The 21,590-nt window shown below is 43.4% G+C and overlaps 1 protein-coding gene across 1 annotated transcript; it reads right to left on the bottom strand.

Annotated features, from left to right (window-relative positions):
* Positions 1-12,017: 12,017 nt before the first annotated feature.
* Positions 12,018-14,994, bottom strand: LOC147961679 (uncharacterized). Its single transcript, XM_087537195.1, has 5 exons — positions 14,552-14,994; positions 14,341-14,465; positions 13,769-13,855; positions 12,440-13,375; positions 12,018-12,368 (listed from the first exon to the last, which is right to left on the bottom strand). Exons 1-4 carry the CDS (start codon positions 14,679-14,681, stop codon positions 13,340-13,342), a joined length of 378 nt encoding a protein of 125 aa, XP_087393321.1. The 5' UTR covers positions 14,682-14,994; the 3' UTR covers positions 12,018-12,368; positions 12,440-13,339.
* Positions 14,995-21,590: the final 6,596 nt, after the last annotated feature.

Raw genomic sequence — 21,590 nt, 5'->3', positions numbered from 1 at the left:
TTGATCGGAATCTTGTCCCTAACCAAAACCCCGCACTGAGCAACAAATGCGCTCTTTGTCCGGAGGGGTTCAATCGGTTGGCCGTCGGGCGCGATTGCTATGATCTCAAACTTTTAATCCGAGCTCAACTTTTTCTTCAGGCCTCGTCTCTTTACCGAAGTTGTGCTCGATACGGAGGGCTAGAAAAAAGAACAAAGACTTAATTAATATGTGTACATACCAAAACAATGAATGCATCAATTAGCTAGTCAATAGAAGCTTAACTAATATATATACCTGGCCGGACTCGGTTCGGTCACCGGAGACGTCATCACGGTCTCCTTCTTGCACTGGCATTGGGTCACCCGAGCCGTCCTCACGGTCTCCTTCTTGCACCGGCATTAGGTCACCGAAGCCATCATAATCATAGCCAGCTGCTTCCAGACCATCGGTGTCGTTGAGAAACAACAAGCAGACGGCATCACTTCCTCGTGCGATTATGTCCCCCAACAACTCTTCTTGTACTTCATCTCGGGCGGTGTCCATAGTTTCTACAAATATTGACAACATGGCAATTATTATTCAAACATGACAGATGGATATATTAGTGGGAAACGTAGAACTAAAATTAATTAGTGGCCTCGACGCTGCTTCTCTAGGGTTTGGGGTGGCCTCGACAACGCTTCAAGGATAAAAAAAGAAGAGGAAGAAGAAAAAGAGGAGGAGAAGAAAGAATAGAGGAGTAAGAACTCCTCTATTCTTTCTTCTCCTCTTTTTTTCTTCTTCTTCCTCTTTTTTTTATCGGGAACAAGGGTCGTCGAGGGTCACCGAGCGGTAGAGGAAACCCTAAATAGCAAGTATCGTGTGTGTGAGCGCCCGCGCCACTTGTGGGACGTGGATGTAGTGTCCGACACCGACGGCCACATGTATCTCACACCGACGATACTTTTCCTCTTCTTCGAGAGGATCGCCGAGGGGTCGGGAGGTTGCCTAGTGTCAAAGGATTCAACAAAACCATGTCTTCATCATTAGGCGAAAGTAACAGGTGCATGATGGTACGAAGCTCTCCCAAGTTATTTTGGAACGGAGTCCCAGATAGGATAATTCGCTTTTTGGTACAAAGTTCAACAAGAACCTTCCAAATATCATTATTTGGAAGGCCTTTGCTGAAATTCGTACAAAAAGGCAAATTATCCTATCCGGGACTCCTTTCCAGAACAACTTTGGAGGACTTCGTACCATCATGCCCTGGTTACTTCCGGCTAATGATGAAGCCATGGATTTCTTCAATACTTTGACACTAGGAAACCTCTCTCGACCCCTCGGCGATCCTCGACCCCTCCAACCCTCGACGACCCTGGAACCCTCGACCCCTAGACGACCCTGGAACCCTCGACCCTCGATCCCTAGACCCTATAGAACCCTCGAACCCTCGACCCTTGACCCCTTAATGACCATCGACCCTCTACCCTAGTTCCCGACCCTCGACCCCTCGGCGATCCTCGACAGAAGAAGAAGAAAAAAGAGGAGAAGAAGAAAGGAATAGCTAGAGGAGAAGATCGAAGAAAAGAAAGAAGAAAAAAAAGAGGAGAAGAAGAAAGGAATAGTGGAGAAGAAGAGAAAATAGAATATTCTATTTTCTCTTCCTCTCCACTATTCCTTTCTTCTTCTCTTCTTTTCCTTCTTTTTTCTTCTTCTTATTTATTTCTCCTCTTCTTTTCCTCTCCTCTTCTTCTTTCTTTCCTCTTCTTATTTTCTTCTTTCCTATCCTTCTTTTTCTAAAATTGTAACTTTTGCATATATAAAACTTTTCTAAAATTGTAACTTTCTATATATGAACAAAAAACTTTCTATGAACAAAAAAACATTTTTAACATATATATTTAGCAAATTCTAGCCACATACATCACATACACATATACATTATAGCCACATACACATATACATCACATATGAACAAAAAAATAAACTAATAAAAATAAAAAAAACATATTGCAACATATGAACAAAAACATATAGCCACATACATACACATACATTATATATATATGAAAAAAAATTAAACTAATAAAAAAGTGGTGGCGCCGGCGGGGCAGAGGGGCATGGCGGCAGCGGTGGCGCCGGCGGGGCAGGGCAGGGGCGCGGGAGCGAGGCAAGGCAGGGGCGCGAGGCAAGTGCTCACAGAGGGGTGGCGGCGTCGGGGCGCGGGGACGACGGTGAGGAGGCGGGCGGCGTCGGGGCGGCGGCGACGGCAAAGTTGAGCAGCCTGACGGCGTCGGAGGCGGCGACGACGGTGAGGTGGACCAACCTGACGGCGTCGGAGGCGGCGGCGACGACGAGGTGGAGCAGCCTGACGGCTCGGCAGCGACGGCGACGAGGCAGAGCAGCGGGCGTCGGGCGGAGAAGAAAGGGATGGATTTGGTCGAAAACTGCTAAGTGCTGTATATATAGCAAGAGCATTGGTCCCGGTTCATGAAACCAACCGGGACTAATGCCACCTTTAGTCTCGGTTGGTGCCACCAACCGGGACCAAAGGCCGCCGCTTCCCGCCCTTTGGGCTACTGAAAATTGGCCTTTGGTCCCGGTTGGTGGCACCAACCGGGACTAAAGAGGGGCATTGGTCTTGTGCTGCCCCGCGCCCAAATGTTTAGTCCCACCTCGCTAGTTGAGAGGGAGTCGCACCTGTTTATAAGGTGCAGTGCGCATTCCCTCTCGAGCTCCTCTCTAAAGCAGGCTTTCGGGCCTAACCGTGCAATGTGTGCCTGTGGGCCTACTAGGCCTCCCGCGAGCCTGAATCCTGGCCCATGGTAGGGTTTCTAGTCGTATTCAGGCCGTGGGTGCCCAGTAGGTGGCACTTTTTTGTTTTTTTGTTTTTTTGTTTCTACTTACAACAAAATACTTATTGTTTCTATATTTAATTTTTTTCTAGTTTTTTTGTTTTGTTTTCTGTATTATTTATTTTCTTTTGTTTTTTGCTCTATTTTTTAATTCTTTTTGCTTTTAGGTCAGCAAAATTATAAACTTTCTGTTGCTTTATTTATTTTATTTTGTTTCTACTTACAACAAAATACTTATTGTTGCTATTTTTTCCAGTTTTTTGTTTTGTTTTCTGCATTATTTATTTTCTTTTGTTTTTTGCTTTATTTTTTTATTCTTTTTGCTTTTAGTTTTAGAAAAATTATAAACTTTCTGTTAGTGCCATTAGTTTTCAAATTTGAAAACACTTTTTTAGTCTTTTTGTTTTCTTTGTTGCTTTATTTATTTTATTTTGAGATTAACTTTACTATAAAAATAGTTTTTTTTCCTGTTTTTTTGATTTGTTTTTTGCATTATTTATTTTCTTTTGTTTTTTGCTTTAATTTTTAATTATGTTTTCTTTTAGGTTAGCAAAATTATAAACTTTCTGTTAGTGCCATTAGTTTTAGAAAAATTATAAACTTTCTGTTAGTGCCATTAGTTTTCAAATTTGAATAGTTAAAATTTGAATTCTTTGAAATTTTTTTGAATCACAAGTTTGTGATTAACTTACTAAAAAAATGAGAATAGATGCGCTTATAGAGAAAATTCAACCTAAATTCCTAGTAAATTTCTATGAATTTCAGAGAAATTCACTATGAATTTAGGTTCAACTTTTCTCTATTAGGGCATCTATTTTCACTTTGAGAGGAGCTCAACAAGGCAGAGAGGGAAGGGCTTATAAACCGGTGTGAGCCCCCTTCGGTTGGCGAGGTGGGACTAAACTCTACCCGCAACGAGGACCAACCCTTTAGTCCCGGTTTGTGGCACAAACCGGGACTAATGGTCATGGGCCAGGGGCGAGGAGCAAAATTATAAACTTTCTGTTAGTGCCATTAGTTTTAGAAAGTTGAAAGTTGAAAGTTGGCATGGGCCAGGGACTAATGGTCATGGTATTACGAGGGCCGAACCATAAGACATGAAAGCATTTCAAATGAACTCTGAAAAAGTTGAAAGTTGGCATGGTATCATAATTTCACCCACATAGCATGTGCATGTACAAAACGGACAATGGTAGCATGTTCGTGTGTTACAAAGTTGGCATGGTATTATCATAATAGTTGCGGGAGAAAGTCTTCACTTTTTCTTCGCTTGTGTCATTTGCTTATTGCGCTGTAACCATGGATAATCTTCATTGTTTATCAGGATGCTTGGGTCAGCCTTGACATTGAAGGGAGGAATTTCATGAAACTTTTCATAATCTTCAGACATGTCTGTCTTGCCGTCCACTCCCAGGATGTCCCTTTTTCCTGAAAGAACTATGTGGCGCTTTGGCTCATCGTATGATGTATTCGCTTCCTTATCTTTTCTTTTTCTCGGTTTGGTAGACATGTCCTTCACATAGATAACCTATGCCACATCATTGGCTAGGACGAACGGTTCGTCAGTGTACCCAAGATTTTTCAGATCCACTGTTGTCATTCCGTACTGTGGGTCTACCTGTACCCCGCTGCCTAATAGATTGACCCATTTGCACTTAAACAAAGGGACCTTAAAATCAGGTCCGTAGTCAAGTTCCCATATGTCCACTATGTAACCATAATATGTGTCCATTCCGCTCTTGGTTGCTGCATCAAAGCGGACACCGCTGTTTTGGTTGGTGCTCTTTTGATCTTGGGCGATCGTGTAAAATGTATTCCCATTTATCTCGTATCCTTTGTAAGTCAATACAGTCAAAGATGGTCCCCTGGACAACAAGTACAACTCATCACAAACAGTGTTGTCACCTCTGAGACGTGTTTCCAACCAACTGCTGGAAGTCCTGATGTGTTCACATGTAATCCAGTCGTCGCACTGCTCCGGGTGTTTGGAGCGCAGACTGTTCTTGTGTTCATCGACATACGGGGTCACCAAGGTAGAGTTCTGTAGAACTATGTAGTGTGCTTGAGACCAAGAATATCCGTCCCTGCATATTATTGAGTCCCTTCCAAGAGTGCCTTTTCCAGTCAGTCTCCCCTCATACCGCGATTTAGGGAGACCTATCTTCTTAAGGCCAGGAATGAAGTCAATACAAAACCCGATAACATCCTCTGTTTGATGGCCCATGGAGATGCTTCCTTCTGGCCTAGCGCGGTCACGGACATATTTCTTTAGGACTCCCATGAACCTCTCAAAGGGGAACATATTGTGTAGAAATACGGGCCCTAGGATGACAATCTCGTCGACTAGATGAACTAGGACGTGCGCCATGATATTGAAGAAGGATGGTGGGAACACCAGCTCGAAACTGACAAGACATTGCGCCACATCACTCCTTAGCCTTGGTACGATTTCTGGATCGATCACCTTCTGAGAGATTGCATTGAGGAATGCACATAGCTTCACAATGGCTAATCAGACGTTTTCCGGTAGAAGCCCCCTCAATGCAACCGGAAGCAGTTGCCTCATAATCACGTGGCAGTCATGAGACTTTAGGTTCTGAAACTTTTTCTCTGGCATATTTATTATTCCCTTTATATTCGATGAGAAGCCAGTCGTGACCTTCATACTGAGCAGGCATTCAAAGAAGATTTCTTTCTCTTCTTTCGTAAGAGCGTAGCTGGCAGGACCTTTATACTGCTTCGGAGGCTTGCCGTCTTTTTCGTGCAAACGTTGCAGGTCCTCCCGTGCCTCAGGTGTATCTTTTGTCTTCCCATACACGCCCAAGAAGCCTAGCAGGTTCACGCAAAGGTTCTTCGTCACGTGCATCACGTCGATTGAGGAGCGGACCTCTAGGTCTTTCCAGTAGGGTAGGTCCCAAAATATAGATTTCTTCTTCCACATGGGTGCGTGTCCCTCAGCGTCATTCGGAACAGCTAGTCCACCGGGACCCTTTCCAAAGATTACGTAGTGTAAATCATTGACCATAGAAAGTACGTGATCACCGGTACGCATGGCGGGCTTCTTCCGGTGATCTGCCTCACCTTTGAAATGCTTGCCTTTCTTTCGACATTGATGGTTGGTCGGAAGAAATCGACGATGGCCCAGGTACACATTCTTCCTGCATTTGTCCAGGTATATACTTTCAGTGTCATCTAAACAGTGCGTGCATGCGTGGTATCCTTTGTTTGTCTGTCCTGAAAGGTTACTGAGAGCGGGCCAATCGTTGATGGTTACGAACAGCAATGCCTTAAGGTTAAATTCCTCCTGTCTGTGCTCATCCCACGTACGTACACCGTTTCCATTCCACAGTTGTAAAAGTTCTTCAACTAATGGCCTTAGGTACACATCAATTTCGTTGCCGGGTTGCTTAGGGCCTTGGATGAGAACTGGCATCATAATGAACTTCCGCTTCATGTACATCCAAGGAGGAAGGTTATACATACATAGAGTCACGGGTCAGGTGTTGTGATTGCTGCTCTGCTCCCCGAAAGGATTAATGCCATCTGCGCTTAAAGCAAACCATACATTCCTTGGGTCCTTTGCAAACTCATCCCAGTACTTTCTCTCGATTTTTCTCCACTGCGACCCGTCAGCGGGTGCTCTCAACTTCCCATCTTTCTTTCGGTTCTCACTGTGCCATCGCATCAACTTAGCATGCTCTTCGTTTCTGAACAGACGTTTCAACCGTGGTATTATAGGAGCATACCACATCACCTTCGCAGGAACCCTCTTCCTGGGGGGCTCGCCGTCAACATCACCAGGGTCATCTCGTCTGATCTTATACCGCAATGCACCGTATACCGGGCATGCGTTCAGATCCTTGTATGCACCGCGGTAGAGGATGCAGTCATTAGGGCATGCATGTATCTTCTCCACCTCCAATCCTAGAGGGCATACAACCTTCTTTGCTACGTATGTACTGTCGGGCAATTCGTTATCCTTTGGAAGCTTCTTCTTCAATATTTTCAGTAGCTTCTCAAATCCTTTGTCAGCCACAGCATTCTCTGCCTTCCACTGCAGCAATTCCAGTATGGTACCGAGCTTTGTGTTGCCATCTTCGCAATTGGGGTATAACCCTTTTTTGTGATCCTCTAACATGCGATCGAACTTCAGCTTCTCCTTTTGACTTTCGCATTGCGTCCTTGCATCGACAATGACCCGGCGGAGATCATCATCATCAGGCACATCGTCCGGTTCCTCTTGATCTTCAGCAGCTTCACCCGTTGCAGCATCATTGGGCACATCGTCTGGTTCCTCTTGATCTTCACCAGCTCCCCCCGTTGCAGCATCACCGTATTCAGGGGGCACATAGTTGTCATCGTACTCTTCTTCTTCGCCGTCTTCCATCATAACCCCTATTTCTCCGTGCCTCGTCCAAACATTATAGTGTGGCATGAAACCCTTGTAAAGCAGGTGAGAGTGAAGGATTTTCCGGTTAGAGTAAGACCTCGTATTCCCACATTCAGTGCATGGACAACACATAAAACCATTCTGCTTGTTTGCCTCAGCCGCATCGAGAAACTCATGCACGCCCTTAATGTACTCGCAGGTGTGTCTATCACCGTACATCCATTGCCGGTTCATCTGCGTGCATTATATATAATTAAGTGTCCAAATTAATAGAAGTTCATCATCACATTAAAACCAAAGTGCATACATAGTTCTCATCTAACAACATATAGCTCTCCAGAGCATCTAATTAATTAAACCATACATTGAAACTATGTAAAACATTTCAGTGCGAAAACAAATGCGATCATAATCGCAACCAAGGTAACAATTGATCCAACGGCATAATGATACCAAGCCTCGATATGAATGGCATATTTTCTAATCTTTCTAATCTTCAAGCGCATTGCATCCATCTTGATCTTGTGATCATCTTCTCCTCCTCAATTTTTTTTATTTTTTCCTTCAACAAATTGTTTTCTTCTTCAACTAAATTTAACCTCTCGACAATAGGGTCGGTTGGCATTTCCGATTCACATACATCCTACATAAATAAAATCTATGTCATGTTGGTCGGCATAATTTTCATAAATAATAAATGAACCAATAGTTATAAAGATAATATATATACCACATCCGAATCATAGATAGGACGAGGGCCGACGGGGGCGGATACCAAAACCATCGCACTATATAAGATGCAATAATAAAAGTAAGAAAATGATACAAGTATCTATGTAAACATACAAGTAAGAATATTTTTCCTTTCAGAAAGAAGATAAGAACAAGAGGCTCACCACGGTGGTGCCGGCGATGAGCTCGGCGCGGGTGATCGACGGCGGTGAAGACGGGGACGGGGCGTGACGGACCGCTAAACCTAGACAAATATTATGGAACATGGAGCTTGCTTGGAGAGGAGAAAGCTTAAGTAGTGTGGCTCGGGCATTCCATCGAACACCTTGTGTGCATAGGAGGTGAGCTAGAGCACCACCAAGCCCTCTCCCCCTCGGCCAGAGAAAAACAAAGCATTGGGGTGCTCTGCTCGCGAGCAAGGGGTATATATAGGCACCTTATTGGTCCCGGTTGGTGACATGAGCCGGGACTAAAGGGGAGCCTTTGGTCCCGGTTCAAGCCACCAACCGGGACCAATGGTGGTGAGCCAGGAGCGAGGCCCATTGGTCCCGGTTCATCCCACCAACCGGGACCAATGGCTCACGAACCGGAACCAATGCCCACATTGGTCCCGGTTCTGGACTGAACCGGGACTAATGGGCTGACCCGGCCTGGACCAAAGCCCTGTTTTCTACTAGTGGTATATGTACTGTGTTTCTCAAAGAAGTTACCAGGGGTATGTTTTCAACTACTTCTATTGTCTTGGGTTAAATTTACTGCGGTGTTTGTGTGTTAGTTACCACCCTTGCGGTGTGTACATTGTCATGCTATGTACACATAAGTTATGAGGATATGTGTTCAACAACTTTTTCCTGGGTCAACAATATTATCACAGTATTTGTCATTGGTATCATGGTACTTACACATTTATTGTCATCCGTATGTTTTCAACAACGTTTGCCAGTCAAAAGTTACCATAACTAGTAGAACGCCCGTGTGTTGCCACGGGCTTTTAAAAAAAGTAGAATGACAGGAGCTAAAATAACAGAGAACAATGCACATCTTAGCTAACACACATTTTTCTCAATCTAACATACATTATACTATCAAACACAATAATATGTTATTGGCACTCAAAAAAGTGTTGCTGAAACCAAGCAACCAGTAGTTGAACGCAAAACGATTCAAATCGATCGACCGGTCACACCACCCTCGTTTCATGTGGCCCCACACACCACCGATGTTTCCTTTCTTTTTCACCAACCTTATCCCTAGTACTAATGGTGTGAGCCACTCATTCTTATCCCCACGGCCATGGCTTTTTCTTACTCCTTCCATCTCCTTCCTATGTTTGCCTTAGTGTCTCTTCATCTTTGACTTGCACCTCCATGGTCTCTCCCTTCCCCCGACCTCATGTTGGCAAGCCAGTCGTCGCTTCTGCACGACCGTGAGCGCACCAATCCTAGCTTTTCCCTAACTTCCCGTGGTTGGGGAGAATGACAGGCGAGCGACGATGCTCGCGGGGCGAGGGTGTTGCTGCTTCTTTATCTCTCTTTCCACACTTTTTTGATAGGGATAGACATGTGCAAGGTTGAAGAAGGGATCAATCCAGATCAAACGTCCAAGGTAGACCATATCATGGGAAGGGGGGTGCGGCCGGTCTAAAGTTGGGCTAGCCGACTGACACCTAGCTTCGCCCTAGTTGAATGGTTAGTAGCAGTGGCTAAGCCAGCCAGGATAACCTATGTGGTCAATGTTAAGTTTTGGATTATTTTCGTCATAGTGTACAATAAATGTGTAGTAGTTTTAGCCTAGTCTTTTAGTAGGGTTGTGGTACACATCCATGTGTGAGTGCATGTGGGTGCGCTTTTTCGACAGGGAATCAAACAACCTAGGCAAACCAGATCGTGCAGTGGGCATGCAGTCGGCTAAAAGTTGTGCTTGAATGGCTAGGAAGGTTGTGGTACCCATCTATGTGTAAGTGCATGTAAATGGCGGTGGTGGTGTGCAAGCATAGAACAATTTCAGTTATTCTGCTATCATTTTAATTCAAATACAAACACATCATAGAAATCTGAAGTTTGTGTCGCTATTCTCACATTTTACCGTCAATCCTGTCTAGAACATGTCATTCTCATGCACATTACGGCTTTTACCTTTTTGTATGGTAAGACCCCAATTTTTTGTTGCTTTTGTCAAAAGCAAAAGCTATTTGATATAGCACCACATTGTGCATGCCATTATTTCAATTTAGTAAATCTACTATGGTTTAGCTCTTTAGGAAAAATATCCGCAAATCTGGTGTTTCATCTCATACGAAATCTCATAGTTTCCAAGTCATTCATGCTTTTCTTTTGCGGAAAAATATTTACTAATCTCAATTTTGCTTGAAACATCACACATAATTGTCAAGTACTTCATTTTTTAACTGGAGCACCAAAATTTATAGTATAAAATTATACAGATATATACATCTTCAATTTCATAGGACACGGAAACTTCGAACGAATCATCATTTTTTTAGTGTTCATATTGCAATCAGTAAAATCAACACCTTTTATACTTCAACAAATAGAAACGCGCAAACTCAGGCGGCTAATTCTGACAATTACCTCTAGACAAGTAATCTTGAACTCACATGGCGCTCTCTGAAATACTAAGAAAAACTGCCGGATAATATAGTAAGAACTATAAATCACACATAATTGTCAAGTACTTCATTTTTTAATTGGAGTGCCAAAATTTATAGTATAAAACTATACAGAGATATATACATGTTTAATTCCATAGGACACAAAAACTTCGACCAAATCATCATTTTATTAGTGTTCGTATTGTAATCGGTAAAATCAACACCTTTTATACATCAACAAATAGAAACAAGTAAACTCAGGAGGCTAATTCTGACAATTACCTCTACACAAGTAATCTTGAACTCACATGGCGGTCTCTGAAATACTGAGAAAAACAGAGGATAATATAGTAAGAACAACTTACATTAATTGCTTTAGAAGGAAGTAAATATTTTACAATAAAAAAGTTTTATGTAGCTAATTGGAGGGTCAACTACAGATAATCTAAGCGAGTTAAGTGAATCCACGCACCGATGATTTAATCAGAGCTGGGGAAGCAAATAATGTTTTGTTCACGATAGAGAATAATCCACTTCTGTAACTTCATATGCTTTTCTTCAGTACATCTGCATATATATATATATATATATATATATATATATATATATATATTGAATTTTGTTCCTAACCGAACCCTGCAATGCAAACAATGGAAAAACAAAATAATCACTGATGTGCTCTTTATCAGGCAAGCCTAACGGGTCCTCAACTAAGTTGATTGCCTCAACAACATCAAATGAAGAAGTCTCGTTTACATGCTACCTAATGGCCTTGTACCATACAAGTCCGTCCAGGCACGTTGATTGACAACAACCTACAACACACCCAGATCAGGAAAACGGGGGGGGGGGGGGGGGGGGGGGGGTATACATATTTTGGTGAACATATAACTTTATGATCCTCATGTACATCAGATAACTTTATCCATGGACATATCTAGTCATTGTTTAAGAACATAATCAAGAAAGGAGAAGTAAAATGCAGGGGGGGGGGGGGGGGGGGGGGACAAAACCATTGCGTGATATCACTGCTCGAGTATAATCAGAGTGCAAATCTGTTCTCGGGGATAGCTAGCGCCCGGTAAGCAAAGTTGATTTCAGTTGAAAAAATAACTGCTATTGAAGTAACATGTTTTTGTGACGGATCTAATTTTTTTGTAGCAAAGAAAATATATGTATACTTTTTATAAGATGAAACACCAGTACTAACCAGAACATGGAAAGGATGAAAGTTTTGCAGGCAAAACTGTTTTGGTCATTGCTATAGCTGCATGTTGATGAATTATAAATATTCTCCAACTCAAGGGAGGCGCCACTGTACATGAAAGCTATATAGTCATACCTACTACGAATGATCCTTAATTCACAAAAGGAGTCTTCAGTATTAACCATTTACTCATTAGAAAGGAGATAAATAAATTGTGCGTAAAAAAACATGATGGAAAATTAGATGTCTACCTTTTTTAATATTCAAATAAACTATAAATTACAAATGATTAAAAATGACAACAAATTTCTTCTTGAGAAAATTGTGAAAGAGCAACTACCACATGTTGTAAAAATCTCTAATGTTGTAAACTGTTTGATGTCACAAATAAACAGCTATATCTAGCATAAACAAGACAGGAACATCACCTTGACAAGTTGCTACTTTGGGAATGTGCAAGAATCCCTGAACCAAGAGTGAAGCAACCATTAGAAATAATTTTTCAGCACATAATTGTTGTTCTCGCTCCTTAAACGATTCAACCAATTTTCTTGTTCATGAATCATCACACCCTAACTGTTTTACCAGTATATCATGTGTCTTGGTTTCATGCTGCCACCAAAATCAAGAAATCAGTTAAATGTGTCAAAATGTTTTTCTGCCAATTTTTTGTCAGAACTAACCTGAGAAAGCCTTTATGCACTCCTACAGCTGAATGCAGTGGCGAGAGCATGATATGAAATTGTTGTTTGAATATGACCTGGCCTAAAAGGCGCTCATTCTTCCTAAGTGCTTCTTGTAGTCTAAGTCATGTCTTGTATGCAATAACGGCACCCCTCCCCTGCCTCATCCCCTGACAGTGGTGTATCATTATGTGACTGAACCGACTCGGTAAGGCTCCGAAAATATAAGAAGGCTTCAGAAGCGGTTGTGTGCTTTCTTTGCTTTATACTTCAACGACGGATGTACCCAATATTAACTCATAACAAAGAGCTGGGAAAGGGGGAAAATAGTAATTCAGGTTACCCGCAAAACTCAATGTATCCACAATATATAAGGTCACGAATTTCTTACACAAAAAAACAATCAAGAGAAAAAATTAGCATCTGTTAATTCATGGAAGTACCTCAAGAAAATCCCTACTGATGATCCACTTCCAGTTTTCCAAAACGTGATAAGTACTACAAATTTCTGAAACCCTCACAATTTAGTGTGTAATTTTGTGACTGAACTAAAGTGTTTAGTAAAAAATAAGGATTGTAGTATCCTGTAAACTTTAAAGGATCATGAATATTTAATCATCCCAATTAGGGTGATCGCGATGTTGTACTAACCTCCCAAAAAAATCCAAATCACCAAGCATGTTGGTAGGGCCATGATTAACTTGCTTAGTACCTCTCTTCAACTTTCAGAAAATAAGTCTTGCAATAATTACAAGTGCTCACCGTGCTGCTGCATGCGCATACACAATTGTTTCACTCCACTGCGAGGAATTCCAGCACCTGGATGCAACAACAAGAAATCCCCATATGATTTCGAGTACAGAGCCTTCAAAATCTGACCATCTCTAGAGGCAACAATAATCATCGATGCCAGATGTTGTTTTCGGAGTAAGGACACTGCAAAATTGAACCCAGTAATATCAGCAGCAGTTCAGTAGTATAATTTTGAGCTATGTACTGTGTAATTTCTAGAGCATGTGTAAGTAAAATGCAAATGGTGGGTCAGGATACTGGGACAGATAAAAAATTCCTTGCTTTGTGAGACAGAAACAACCCTTTCATCAGTCTCTTACAACGTCCACTTTTCATCAGTCAGCTAATATCATCATGAGGCAACAGGAACCCGAATTAAAAGGAAAACAATTCTAGCCTATCTTGGTCCTCCCTCACACGCTTAGATATAATATCCTCTCATCCCACTACAAGGAGTCATCGTTTGGATATGAGAAGGTGTAGAACTGCATATGTGTCAAGAAAGAGTGGTTCAATGAATGAAAGAGATGTACGTACAGGTCGCAGTAACCACTGACCAAATGTGAGAGTGGTGACCATGCTCCATACATTTGCATCAACTTCTGTACTTCTATATTGTAGATTCTGTTGATAAGGTTTTGTGCAAAGATCAAATATATAGTCAGTGATGAGGTTTTATGCATGAACAAAAGAAATACCTAGATCCAAAAAAAAGCTTGATTTCTCTAGAAGAAATATTCCATATATTTATAAGATAGAATATTTCACTACTTAGATTGCATGACCAATTTCTCATATAATAAATAGATTCACTATATAAAGAGTGTTTGGGGAATTTCTCAGTAAACCAAACATGGTAAGGAGAAGAAGAAAGCGGCCTTGAAGGGAGTGAGATTCTAGGCTCTACGGTTACATCAATTCTTACTATTCTGGCCAGTAAATACTTATAGCACATGCACACCCAAATACAACCTATGGAACAAAAATTAGACCAACTCAGGGTATGGCCAATTGGACAACCCACAAACTCCATGACTCACTCAGCCGGAAAGTCAGGATACGAGGACGAACAATTAACTATACAAGCAAAATGGGGGAAGAAATCATACTTGAGAAGGTTTCTGTGGTAGATCCGGTGCCCAGGTGTTGTCCACCTTGGCCGACCTCATCCCACCGATGGCCGCACCTCCAGCCATGGTCTTGCGTCGAAGCTGCCGCACACCATTCCAAGAGACTGCAGACAGAGAGGAAAGAGATGCAACAGGTTCAGGTAGGCCATGGCCCGGATTTACTGGAGGACCACGTGTGGATTTGCCTCACCTTCCCCATGTCCCGTGCAAGCGGCCACAACCGAGGCCGAGGGTCCTCTCCTGTCGGCCATGGATGCCATGGCGGCCATGACGCATGAGCGCCACACCCGAGCAGCGGCGAAGGGTAATGGCGGCGGCATACAGGCGGGGTGATGGCGACGGCGTGCGAGCGAACTGGTGGTAGCGGCGGCGGCGATCTCGGAGGCTGGCGGAGGAGCAAGATGATGGGCGGAGGAGAGCTCCACGATGCCGGCGGCGGCGTGATCGACGATCACGATCCAGGGGTTTGAACCGCCCTGCCCTAAGGTATGGCGCAGACCTCCGGTCTAGAATGAAGGCGGCAGCGGCCCCTTTCGGACCTCGACGGCGGCGATTGCGGACCTCGGTGGCAGCACCGCGATGGGATCCGCGATGGCGGCTGAGGCGTGCTTGACGATGGACATAGCGAATAGATTGAGGGGACCTGGATCCCGTTGGCGTGCGGTGCGATGGGGGCTATTCCCTGGGTTTTTTTCCGCGCGACGTGGGAAGGGAGACGAAAAAAACCCAGCAAAAATGATGGGATGAAAATAAACCGTGGATGCTATTTACCAACTCAGACAATAGAAGTAGAGATATTTGTTATACGGTATCAGGTCTACGTTGCATATATTTCCATGCTATTTACACATAAATTATAGAGGGTATGTTTTCAACAAATTTTTTTCATCGGTCAAATGTTACCATTCTGTTTGTACGTGGGTTATATGCTCTATGGTGCGTCAATTCTAATGCTATTACACATAAGTTAACGGGTATCTTTTTTAATAAAAAATTCTCAAGTCAAAGTTACCGCGGTATTTGTGTCTAAGTTGTTTGGTATGCGATGTGTATATCACCATGCTATTTAGACAAACATTACGGGGTATGTTTTCAACCATTTGTTTCCCGGCACAGAAGTTAGCCTGGTTTTTGTGTATGTGAGTTATTAACTTTGCGTGCGTAATTTACCTTACTATTTAAACAGAAGTTACCAGAGGTATGTTTTTAACAACTTTTTCCCTGGCTCGAATTTACCATTGTGTTTGTGCGTAAGTTTACGGGTTTACGGTGTGTAAATTAACATGCTTTCTACACCGAAATTATTGGGACATGTTTCAACAACTTTTTTTCCTTCCGGGATAATGTTACCATACTGTTTGTGCGTAAATTATGGTGTGTAAATTAATATGCTTTGTATACCGAAGTTATTGGGGTATGTTTCAACAACTTTTTTTTCTTCCGGGTCAATGTTAGCATACTGTTTGTGGGTAAGTTATTAGGCTTGCGGTGCCTAGGATTATAGTGTTATCTATCTAATCTATTATATATAAAAAGTATTTGATGGGCAAACCAGAAAAAAGAGAAATACTCCCTCCATTTTTATATACAAGGCCACTATGGAATATACATTTTGCATCTATATAAGGCCACGAATAGTAATCGAGACAAAATTAATGATATTTTCTCGTACTAACAACCTGCTTAATACTTGTATGCATACAGTCATAATGACAGTCAGCTACTTTCTTCACTCAGTTTTTTTGCATGCATGCGGAGTATTAATGATCCTAGTAGACAAGAAAAAAAATTGACTTGTAAAGCAGACATTAAATTTTACATTGATACCTGTAATCCAAGTTTGTGGCCTTGTATACAAAAATGGAGGGAGTAGCCTAAATTCCCACAAAAATTAGAAACATCTAACCCTTAATATGGTGGTCCCTTTAATAATTATCAGATCGCAACCATCTGATCTGCCTACATATCACCTTCGGAGCCAATCTCACTACAGAACAAAACCCCTTCAATCCTTCCCTAAAAAAACCCCTTCTATCCTTTCATTGCCAACGTCACAATCCCCTTCTCTTTTTAGATTAGGTCAAATTTACCAGTCTAACAAAAAATAGATTAGGTCAAGATCATCCTTCATCTTGTCATGTTCTTTGCAGCTCCGTTAATTCTTCTCCATCCAATCTCGCAGGGGGCGCATGGTAGGCCTTGAGCGATCAGCTAGAAATTAGGCAGCACCCTCCACCAATCCTTTTTCGTCCAGGATGACAGGCGTGGAGACCCACCCAAGTGGACATGCGTGGATGTCTCCGGCAAAACTTGAACGCGGGACATGGCTGGGTGCAATACAAATACAATACAACACTCTCAACAAATCCTTCTCTGTCAAGTATATGGCAATTAGCGCAGAATGCTGTACTCACGAGGCAAGTGATGAAGAGGAAAATGTACGAAGGTTTTTTTCTCTCGATGGGGGGCCCACGATTTTGGGGGCCCTGTGCGATCACTCACCTCGCTCCCCCTCATCGACGGGCCTGATGGGTGTTAATCACATGGTGATGTGAACTATTGGTATTAAATCACATGGCGATGTGAACTAGATTATTGACTCTAGTGCAAGTGGGAGACTGAAGGAAATATGCCCTAGAGGCAATAATAAAGTTATTATTTATTTCCTTATATCATGATAAATGTTTATTATTCATGCTAGAATTGTATTAACCGGAAACATAATACACGTGTGAATACATAGACAAACAAAGTGTCACTAGTATGCCTCTACTTGACCAGCTCGTTGATCAAAGATGGTTATGTTTCCTAACCATAGACATGAGTTGTCATTTGATTAACGGGATCACATCATTAGGAGAATGATGTGATTGAATTGACCCATTCTGTTAGCTTAGCACTTGATCGTTTAGTTTGTTGCTATTGCTTTCTTCATGACTTATACATGTTCCTGTGACTATGAGATTATGCAACTCCCGTTTACCAGAGGAACATTTTGTGTGCCACCAAACGTCACAACGCAATTGTGTGATTATAAAGGTGCTCTACAGGTGTCTCCGAAGGTACTTGTTGGGTTGGCGTATTTCGAGATTAGGATTTGTCACTCTGATTGTCGGAGAGGTATCTCTGGGCCCACTCGGTAATGCACATCACTATAAGCCTTGCAAGCATTGCAACTAATGAGTTAGTTGCGGGAAGATGTATTAAGGAACGAGTAAATAGACTTGCCGGTAACGAGATTGAACTAGGTATTGAGATACCGACGATTGAATCTCGGGCAAGTAACATACCAATGACAAAGGGAACAACGTATGTTCTTATGCGGTTTGACCGATAAAGATCTTCGTAGAATATGTGGGAGCCAATATGAGCATCCAGGTTCCGCTATTGGTTATTGACAGGAGACGTGTCTCGGTCATGTCTACATAGTTCTCGAACCCGTAGGGTCCGCACGCTTAACATTTCGATGACAGTTATATTATGAGTTTATATGTTTTGATGTACCGAAGGTTGTTCGGAGTCCTGGATGTGATCACGGACATGACGAGGAGTCTTGAAATGGTCGAGACATGAAGATTGATGTATTGGAAGCCTATGTTTGGATATCGGAAGTGTTCCGGGTGAAATTGGGATTTTACCGGAGTACCGGGAAGTTACCGGAACCCCCCGGGGACTTAATGGGCCTTAGTGGGCCTTGGTGGAAAGAGAGGAGAGGCGGCCAGGGTATGGGCCGCACCCCCTCCCCCCTACTCCGAATAGGACAAGGAGAAGGGGGCGGCGCCCCCCCTTCCTTCTTCTCCTCCACTTCTTTCCCCTCTCTCCCTCCTAGTCCAACAAGGAAAGGGGGGTAGGACTCCTCCTGGTGCGCCCCTCTCTAGGCCGGCCACACCCCCCTTGCTCCTTTATATACGGGGACAGGGGGCACCCCAGAGACACAACAATTGATCGTTTGATCTTTTAGCCGTGTGCGGTGCCCCCCTCCACCATAGCCCACCTCGATAATACTGTAGCGGTGCTTAGGCGAAGCCCTGCGTTGGTAGAACATCATCATCGTCACCACGCCGTCGTGCTGGCGAAACTCTCCCTCAACACTCGGCTGGATCAGAGTTCGAGGGACGTCATCGGGCTGAACGTGTGCTGAACTCGGAGGTGCCGTACATTTGGTACTTGATCGGTCGGATCGTGAAGACGTACGACTACATCAACTGCGTTGTGCTAACGCTTCCGCTTTCGGTCTACGAGGGTACATGGACAACACTCTCCCCTCTCGTTGCTATGCATCACCATGATCTTGCGTGTGCGTAGGAATGTTTTTTGAAATTACTACGTTCCCCAACACTAGGTACCTGAGCATCGGCATACCAAGCTTCACCGGAACCTACACCGCCACTTTACCATAAGAGGAGCGCTGGATGATTCGAGTTCATGTTCCAGGAAGGACGTTCGCGCCAGTTACCGAGCCCATCGAGTTTTCCTTTGATGCACCAACCTGTAGTCTAGGAAGGAGCATGGCCCCCCACATCGCCATTGGACGCATCGGCGAGGTGTACAACAAGGATCTTAAGGACACCATTTACCAGATATGTGGACGCCGAGATGAGCAATGGGAGATGATTTGCACCAGGAAGGGATAAATCTATTGCAGCCTACATCCAGGAGTTAAATCAGCACATTCGTCGTCAGGAGAACCAAATGTGCGCCAATATGATAGACATGAAGAAGGTGATGACCCGGAACATGGAGCTAGAAGAGGAACTCAAGTCTACACGGGATGGATATGAAGAGGAAATTGATGCACTACTGGAGAAGAATGAAGACCTGAAGAAGAAGCTAGGCATATTCATGGGTGATCCCGAACCTGAAGAGGACATCCGTTCTGAAGACTACATCATAACAGATGACACAGACTCCGACCCCGACAGCAATGATGAGGACAGTGATGATTATGAAGACGAAGCTGGAGCAGACATCATGGAGTCTTCCACCGATCAAAATTTCTAGTCGACCACCATATTACCATTAGAGTACTTCCATGTATATAGTAATAGTCCATGAGATTTTTTCATGGTAGCTTAGGTTGATTGTATGAATCTTGTTTGAATTGAGTGGTGTGACATGAATGTGTTTGTCTCATGTGCATATGGGTAGTGATTTCTCTTTAGACCTCACTCTATTCTGTTCTCACCCCTCTAAACCTATCAGATGCCTCCGAGACGTGACCCCGCATTCGTCTTCCCATCGGAGCTCACTCAGTTGATCCAACAACAGAATGCCTTGATGCAGTTGCTAGTCCAGAACCAAGGCAACAATAACAACAATAACAACAACCCACCGCCACCACCTCGAGTTGACAACTTAGCCTATTTTCTAAGGATGAATCTGCCGATGTTCTCTAGTAGCACCGAGCCAATTGTTGCTGATGACTGGCTCCGAAAGATTGGAAGGGAGCTAACCACCGCAGGTTGCACAGATGCTGAGAAGGTGCGCTTTGCTGCACATCAACTGGATGGACCCACAGCCTCATGGTGGGAGAACTACACTTCCACTTTCCCCGTGGCAAATGTCACTTGGGATCAGTTTCATCAAGCATTTCGCACTGCACATGTCTCAACTGGAGCTATGAGTATGAAAAGCGTGAGTTTCGCAACTTATGCCAGGGAAATCATAGTGTGGCACAGTACGTGGATGAGTTCAGTAAGTTAGCTTGCTACGCCCTAGATGATGTGGCCACAGATGCCGCAAAACAGGAGAAGTTTATGGAAGGGATGAATGATGAGCTGAGTATGCAGTTAATGGTGGCAACATTCACCAACTACCAGGAGCTGGTAGATAGGGCTCTCATGATTGAAGGCAAGCAGCAACAGAGAGAGAGAGCCGCAAACAGAAGTATGGACAGGGGAAGTACAATTCTGGAGCTCAGCAGAAGCCTCATTTTACCCCGAACTCGGGAGGACATACCCATCATAACCATGGAGGCCATTCCCACAATGGAAGAAGTTCACATAACCACAATGGCCCTAAGAATGGAAATGGGAATGGAGGACGCAACAGTCAGAGCCGTTCCAACCCAGCAACGCCTGCCAAGAAGGATCTGAGCCTTGTTACCTGTTTCAAGTGCGGGAAGACTGGACACTACGCTAATGATTGTTCTGAGCTAAAGAATGGTAATGGTAATGGAAGCTCTGGAAATAAGCTCAACCCTTTCACCAGAGGGTAGGTGAACCACGTCAACGTGGAGGAAGTTGAGGAGCAGCCCGATGCAGTTATTGGTAAGTTTTTGATTAAGTCATTTACTGCTATTGTCCTTTGTGACACTGGTGCATTGCATTCATACATATCAAGGGGATTTGTGGATAAGTTTAAGTTGCCCACCATAGCCCTTAAGACACCTATGTTAGTAAGCTCACCTGGAGCAGAGTATATGGCTAGCAGAGGATGTTTTCAGTTGCCATTAACCATAGGTAGGCATGTTTCCCCCCGAGACCTAATAACTTTGGAGTCACAAGGATTGGATGTGATACTAGACATGGATTGGTTATCGATGTATGGGGAAATATCGATTGTGCTAGTAAGTCAATTCTCCTCACCACTCCAGAGGGTAAACGGATCAAGTACGTGTCTAGGCATGCGCCAAGAAGGACTCAAGTGAATTCACTCTCGGGAGTTGTTCAGGAGGAAGTACCAGTTGCGAAGGATTATCCTGATGTATTTCCAGAGGAATTACCATGCATGCCACCCGATCGAGATATATAATTTTTGATAGAGCTGTTACTAGGCACCGGACCAATATCGAAGAGACCATCTCAGATGCCCGCAAATGATCTCGAGGAAATTAAGAAGCAGATCCAGGAGTTATTGGAGAAAGGTTATATTCGACCAAGTTCATCACCGTGGGGAGCCCAGTGCTCTTAGTGGAGAAGAAGGATGGATCTTTGAGAATGGTTGTTGATTATCGTGCATTGAATGGAGTGACGATCAAGAACAAGTACCCACTACCAATGATCATTGATTTGTTTGACCAGCTACAGGAAGCTAAAGTATTCTCCAAAATCGATCTTCGATCAGGATACCACCAGCTGAAGATCCGAGAACAGGATGTACCTAAGACAGCATTTACCACAAGGTACAGGCTGTATGAGTAAACGGTCATGTCATTTGGATTGACTAACGCCCCTGCCTATTTTATGAGTATGATGAATAAAGTGTTCATGGAGTTCTTGGATAAGTTT

Source organism: Triticum urartu, chromosome 7A (assembly GCF_056163025.1).
Source record: "Triticum urartu cultivar PI428250 chromosome 7A, HENAU_Tu73, whole genome shotgun sequence".
Classification (NCBI taxonomy): Eukaryota; Viridiplantae; Streptophyta; class Magnoliopsida; order Poales; family Poaceae; genus Triticum; species Triticum urartu.
The sequence above is the reverse complement of the archived record's forward strand: the minus strand, read 5'-3'. Positions and strand labels throughout refer to the sequence as shown.

What these genes read in the sequence shown, in the direction of transcription:
- LOC147961679 (XM_087537195.1), bottom strand. Translation starts at nt 14,681, where the DNA reads ATGCCGCCGCCATTACCCTTCGCCGCTGCTCGGGTGTGGCGCTCATGC. An exon ending in TTGCACGGGACATGGGGAAG is followed by an intron (nt 14,466 to 14,551) that starts GTGAGGCAAATC and finishes CTCTGTCTGCAG; the next exon opens with TCTCTTGGAATGGTGTGCGG. An exon ending in TACCACAGAAACCTTCTCAA is followed by an intron (nt 13,856 to 14,340) that starts GTATGATTTCTT and finishes CCTTATCAACAG; the next exon opens with AATCTACAATATAGAAGTAC.